Source organism: Cyprinus carpio, chromosome A25 (genome assembly GCF_018340385.1).
Source record: "Cyprinus carpio isolate SPL01 chromosome A25, ASM1834038v1, whole genome shotgun sequence".
Classification (NCBI taxonomy): Eukaryota; Metazoa; Chordata; class Actinopteri; order Cypriniformes; family Cyprinidae; genus Cyprinus; species Cyprinus carpio.
The window spans coordinates 16,425,019-16,432,299 of NC_056596.1; the positions used below are offsets into that span (position 1 = coordinate 16,425,019).

Consider the following 7,281-nt stretch of genomic DNA (forward strand, 5'->3'; position numbering starts at 1 on the left):
GTGGACTATTTAGCGTGCCACAACAATCACACAAGAACACCTGTGTAAAAAAGACGAAAAAATGTAACCTGGACTATTTAGCGTGCCACAACAATCACACAAGAACACCTGTGTAAATTTTTTTTTATTTTTTTTCCGTGAATGCAACATACAGACATCATTTTTTTAAATCATTTTAGACAACGTCACGTATTGTAATGGACTACAAATCCCGTGTGGCCGTGTTTTTTGTATAGGGGGTGTGTTTTGTTTTTATGTGAAATTTTTCCACTTTTTGTGTGGTGAGTCGAAAGACAAACGCTACACTGAATATCACATTATTTGGCTTCAAAGGGTAAGAAATTAACGAAACTGTACGAAGACACAATGCAAATATATAGTATGTCACTTGAACAGCTTACTTAGGCTACTAAATTCATTTAATTTGCCGTTTACTCCAAAACGGTTGACTTTTATTCCAGGGTTTTTCACTAAAGTTAGCAGATGTCGCGTGAATCGTCGCTGAAGAAGAGACCGGGCACAGCTCTCTCCATCGTGTCTGAGTTCAGGGGGTCTGCTTCATTAAACCCCAAACCTGCTGCTGAAGAGCTGCTGCTCGATCAGAGTCTGTCTCCGGAGAAACTGGTACGAGACTTTATTAAAGCGTAAAAATGGTGTTTTAGAGCTGAAATACAGAGGTTTTCTCTTTCTTCTTCAGAAAATCCTCTCTGGATCAGACGAGTTACAGGAGGTGACGTCACTGGAGATGTGTGTCGACACCCGAGAGGAGACTCTGGACAACTTCGGTCAATAACTCTTCATTCACCGATGCGTTTATTTTGTTGATAAGAATTTGAGGGAGCCAAACCTTGAGCTTCACATTGTGAGGAACAGTCACGTGATGTGAAGTGACTGGGCTGTGTTTGGATTATGACTATCTGAGAAATATGATGAATGTGAGTGTTTTCTGTCGTCTCGTCTCACAGGAATCCACTTGCCCAAACTTACACGGCTGAAAATGAACAACAGTCTGATCTCGTCTGTGCGGTACGACGCAAGATGCTTTATTACATCTATACAGTAATAATAGTTCACCCAAAAATGAAGAGGTGTGATCATTCACTCGTTCCAAACCCTGCATGACTCTCCTGCACAAAGAGAGCGGATGGTGACTTTGATATCAAGCTTGTTGTCCATCCAAATTCATAAAAGTCAAATTATGCAGATCCTCAAAAACCAAGAACAAACAGAATTCATGAAAATTACAGAAGATAAACATGCTTTGAAATATAATAATATAGACGGAGGAAACTGCTGCTGCTTATTATTCTGCGTATTTCCTCAGGGATCTGGGAACCGGTCTTTCCCTCCTGCAGGTCTTGTGTCTGGCTCGATGTGGTCTGACCGACCTGGAGGGGATTTCTGCTCTTTCCTCCTTAAAGGTATCCAACAGCATTCAGAAGCACAGGCTTACAGAGACTGTCCAAGTGTTTTAAAATCAAACCGATTACACTGTTACTTATCATCAACTACCGTATGTTTGTATCTTAAAGTCACTGAATAAAGTGGACGAGTCATAAATGCTGGTGTTTTCTTCTTCAGGAGCTGTATGCGGCGTTCAACAGCATCTCAGACCTGAGTCCAGTCAGTTTGCTGGAGGATCTGGAGCTGCTGGATCTGGAGGAGAACGAGGTTGAAGATCAGGCTCAGTTGTGGTATTTGGGCCGCTGTGTGAAGCTCAGGACACTTTCACTGGAAGGAAACCCTGTGTGCAGCCGCCCCGCTCCAGGAGCCTCTGAGGTACATGAAGGGTTTATACAGCAGGTTCTGGGCGAATGAGAGCGATGAGGCTGAGTTTCTGTTTGTGGTTGAGCAGACTAATGGTCCAGACAGATAATGATGTCTCCATACAGTCCATTATATCACAGCCACTTGTTTTTGAGCACTTAAATGTAATGCTGCCCCACCTCATCCATTACAGAAATGACACAATAATATGTTTGATATACAGACCTGAAATGGACAATAATTGATGTGAGTGTTGGTGATAAAAGAAATATGCTCTAAGAACGTTTCATACTGAAATGTTTCCTCACATGTGGTTTGTGTTGCAGGTCTGCGGCTACAGCTACAGGTCTGCGGTGCGTGAGCTGATCCCGCAGCTGATCTTCCTCGATGATGTTCCTGTTGAAGAGGACAAACCTCAACGCTGCAGAACTTCGCTGCAGGACTGGACTCTTCTCAGAGAATCCATCAGAGACGCTTCGGTCAGTGACGGCCGTGAGCTCACAGATGCAGACAAACAGCAGCCTCTGAAGAGCGTCTCAGCAGCACTCGAGGTGTTTCAGCAAGCAGAGATGTGTCAGTGTGAGCGGCGTCAGACCTGGAGATCTGAGAATCTCCTCCAGGAGTCTCTCCAGCCGTCCAGACAGCGCCAGACCTCTCACTTCCTGCAGCGGATCAAGCCCAGGATCGACCGGCTCTGACATCGCCGTCCTGAACCACGAGGCCAGTGATCTGACGAACGGTAAACTCCTGCACTCCGCCTGCTAGAGACGCACTTCTGCTCCTGCATCAGGACTCTGTTCAGACACTTTGAGCTGCTCGTTTAACAGAAATATTATCATTAAAAGTAATAATACATAAATTTATAATACTACTACTACTACTACTAATTATTATTATTTACTATTATTATATTTTAAATAGCAGTAGTTTAGTATTTTAAATAGTGTAATTTTCATCAGAAAAATCTAATTAGATTGTGCAGCCCTATTGACTCTCATAAACTGTTATACACGTGATTATGAGTTTGTGCTACAATAACTACAATATTAAGAATAATATCACATGTTTCGTGGTGTGTGTTGGGAGTAATACGTGCCGGTGATGTTTGTTTGTGTTTTTATGGTTATCTGTGGGAATCCACTACAAGCTGCTCGAGCACGAAGACAGAAAATAAAGGTGAATCTCATCAAACTGATCCGTGTACTGTTCATTAATCACAGACACCAGTATAATTATATTCTATGATATATCACTCCATGAAAACTAAATTCTTTCCATCTGTCCAGCTCCAAATCTCTGGTTCTCAAACTCGTCCCAGCACACGGATCAGCAGCTTCGTTCCTGAACACACGCTTGAGCGTGAAGAGTGCAGCAGCCGCGATCACAGCCGTGTTCTTACTGAACTCAGAAACTGGAGGATTGAGCACAACAAGTACTGAACTTCCTCAAACACACACACACACACACACACACACACTCACACTCACTCACACACACACACACACACACACACACACACACACACACACACACACACACACACACACTCACACACTCTGTGATCAGAGCCGTGTTTTTACTGAACTCAGAAGCTGGAGGATTGAGCACAACAAGTACTGAACCCCCTCACACACACACACACACACACACACTCACAAACACACTCTCTCTCAAACACACACTCACACACTCTGTGATCACAGCCGTGTTCTTACTGAACTCAGGAGCTGGAGGATTGAGCACAACAAGTACTAGACCCCCTCACACACACACACACACACACACACACACACACACACACACACACACACACACACACACACACACACACACACACACACACACACACACACACTCACACACTCTGTGATCACAGCCGTGTTCTTACTGAACTCAGGAGCTGGAGGATTGAGCACAACAAGTACTGAACCCCTTTAAAACAGACACATACTGTCAGTTTAAATCTAGATTTTGACTCATCACTTTAACCTGGCACACACACACACAAACACACACTCACACACTCACACTCACACACTCTGTGATCACAGCCGTGTTCTTACTGAACTCAGGAGCTGGAGGATTGAGCACAACAAGTACTGAACCCCCCTCACACACACACACACACACACACACACACACACACACACACACACACACACACACACACACACACACACACTTGAAATAAAAAAAAAAAAAAAAAAATAATAATAATCACACCACACACACTCACACTCACACACACACACACACACACACACACACACACACACACACACACACATATAGACACACTCACACTCACACACACACACACACACACACACACACACACACACACTCACACACTCTGTGATCAGAGCCGTGTTTTTACTGAACTCAGAAGCTGGAGGATTGAGCACAACAAGTACTGAACCCCCTCACACACACACACACACACACAAACTCACACTCACACACACCACACACACACACACACACACACACACAACACACACACACACACACATCACACACTCTGTGATCACAGCCGTGTTCTTACTGAACTCAGGAGCTGGAGGATTGAGCACAACAAGTACTAAACCCACTCACGCACACACGCACACACTCACACACTCACACACACACACACACACACACACACACACACACACACACACACACACACACACACACACACTCACACACTCTGTGATCACAGCCGTGTTCTTACTGAACTCAGGAGCTGGAGGATTGAGCACAACAAGTACTAAACCCTCTCACACACACACACACACACTCACACACTCACACACAAACACACAATCACACACATACACACTCTGTGATCACAGCCGTGTTCTTACTGAACTCAGAAACTGGAGGATTGAGCACAACAAGTACTGAACTTCCTCAAACACACACACACAACACACACACACTCACACACACACACTCACACACACACACACACACACACACACACACACACATACACACACACACACACACACACTCACACACTCTGTGATCAGAGCCGTGTTTTTACTGAACTCAGAAGCTGGAGGATTGAGCACAACAAGTACTGAACCCCCTCACACACACACACACACACACACACACACACACACACACACACACACACACACACTCACACTCACACACACAAACACACACACACACACACTCTCACTCACACTCACACACACACTCACACTCACACTCACACACACACTCACACACACACACAAACACAACACACACACACACACACACACTCTCACTCACACTCACTCACTCTCACTCACACACACACACACACTCTCTTAAACACACACAATCACACACATACACACTCTGTGATCACAGCCGTGTTCTTACTGAAAGCACAACAAGTACAGAACCCCCTCACACACTCTCTCTCAAACACACACTCACACACACACTCTCTCTCAAACACACACTCACACACACTCTCTCTCTCAAAGACACACACACACACACACACACACACACACACACTCTCTCTCAAACACACACTCACACACACTCTCTCTCTCAAACACACACACACTCACTCACACACACACACACACACACACACACTCACACACACACGCACACAATCACACACACTCAAACACACACTCACACACACTCTCTCTCTCAAACAAACACACACTCAAAACACTTCTGGTTTAAAACACATGCTTTTCTTCTGACAGACGTCTGCTGGTTATTGAGAAGGAGCGGCAGCCGCAGGTGATGAAGATCCACCACAGCGATGATGATGATGAAGATGATGATGAAGGCAGTCACAGCCATAGTTTCAGCAGCGATGACATCACTAGAGACACGAGCTCTCCTGATTGGTCCGTTCAGTGTCCCTCAGCAGGTGCGTCAGGTTATTTGTCGTCTGTAAATGATGCTCATGAGTCTCTTCATGATTTTATCTTGTGCTTCTTTCTATCAGAATCTCCAGAGACGCTGAGACTCAGCTCTTCATCAGGCTGTTCGATGTCTCCCTCTCCTCCACCCAGAGCAGCAGCAGCGCCCCCTGCTGGCCGGAGGATCACGCAGCTCCGCACTCGGAGGCTCAGAGCTCATGATGCAGACGTCAGTAAAGCGAGAGCATCAGAGGAGACTCGTGAGACTGAGAGCATCATGACTGTGTGTCCTCAAATCATCCACAAACCTCACAGACCCTCCACCAGTCCTCTTAGAGCACAACGGTGCGTCCTGTCATTCCTGTCAAATCTGATTTTGGGTGAATTATTGCTTAAACACATTTCTGACTACAGTATATTCTCCTAAATCAGGTCAGAAGCTACTGAGGATCATCAACACTCAGACACCCAACATAAACCAGTAATAGTCTCTGAAAAACTAACGTCCAGACGCCCACAAACAGCCAGAGCTGCACTGCAGAGACTTGCAGACGGGAAACACTCGCCTGAAGTGATGCATTGTGGGTCAGATTAGATCATACATCTTCATTGCAGGTCCACACACTTTCAGAAACACTTTAAAGTTGTCACTGAATCACTAGGGGGCGCTGTTTGTCTCTGCTTTATTTCAGAATATTTCAGGTTTGATTGACAGGAGAGTCTCAGCACAGATATCATGTGATCACTGACAGACTGCAGATCTGTTGGAGCATGATGTCAGGTGACTGTAATTGTGAACTCTGATCTCCAGCAGCACAGCTTCATCTCTGGTGGATCGCTAGCATGTCTGCTCTTGTAGGTTCAGTGTTTGCAGACGCAGGTGCAGGACTGTTATTCCACGCGTCTCTGAAAGATTTTCCACAGATGACAGTCAGATAACAGTGTTGTTCTGACAAACACCGCATCATTTATCTGGCCACAGTCTCCACAGGCTCCAGGTCTTTTAACCATTTTGGACAGAATTTTGTAACAAGATATTTTTGTGCACATCCAGATATATGATGTTAATATTTGGCAAATGGAGGATGGAAAATTGTTAATAAAGTCAAGTGGAGAATGAAAAACAATGTTCTTTTTATATATATATTTTTACACATTTAATGAATCTTAAACTTATCAACAAGTAATATTTACAAATTATGTAATCTGGAATATCCTATATTATAATAAAGAATAAATGTACACTATATTTAAAAGTTTGGAGCCATTAAGTTTAAATCTAAATAATAATAATAATGCTTCTATTCTGCAAGGATGCATTAAATTGCATTAAATGGCAGCCATAAAATAAAAGAGTTGGTTAAAAGAAATACAATTCAGCCCCCAACTTTTGAACATTAGTTTGATTTTATATCTACTTTGATTTATTTAGCAATTTTATTTTATATATTTAGCAATTTTATAATTTTATGTCTTACATATAATTACATTAGAGATATTTGACTGGAGATATTACCAGTTTCTCAGTCTTTCTTGACTCAGTCTTGAAATTCTCTCTCTCTCTCTGTGTGTGTGTGTGTGTTTGTGTGTGTGTACACTTTGCCAAAAACCACCTTTTTATAATCCCTGAACATACTGTATATAC

General features: G+C 43.6%; 1 protein-coding gene across 1 annotated transcript; it reads left to right on the plus strand.

The window, feature by feature from the left end:
• The first annotated feature begins 267 nt into the window (after nt 1-267).
• On the plus strand, nt 268-6,772 carry lrrc56 (leucine rich repeat containing 56). Its single transcript, XM_042715718.1, has 14 exons — nt 268-334; nt 462-624; nt 698-785; nt 966-1,026; nt 1,325-1,421; nt 1,582-1,779; nt 2,094-2,300; nt 2,332-2,506; nt 2,879-2,943; nt 3,054-3,199; nt 5,475-5,644; nt 5,723-5,981; nt 6,069-6,221; nt 6,329-6,772. Exons 2-14 carry the CDS (start codon nt 484-486, stop codon nt 6,342-6,344), a joined length of 1,776 nt encoding a protein of 591 aa, XP_042571652.1. The 5' UTR covers nt 268-334; nt 462-483; the 3' UTR covers nt 6,345-6,772.
• Nucleotides 6,773-7,281: the final 509 nt, after the last annotated feature.

Excerpts from the sequence above, each read along its gene's own strand:
- lrrc56 (XM_042715718.1), top strand. The coding sequence starts at position 484 with ATGTCGCGTGAATCGTCGCTGAAGAAGAGACCGGGCACAGCTCTCTCC. Across the intron at positions 1,422-1,581 it reads CTGCTCTTTCCTCCTTAAAG|GAGCTGTATGCGGCGTTCAA; the intron begins GTATCCAACAGC and ends TTTCTTCTTCAG. Across the intron at positions 2,301-2,331 it reads AACAGCAGCCTCTGAAGAGC|CAGAGATGTGTCAGTGTGAG; the intron begins GTCTCAGCAGCA and ends TGTTTCAGCAAG.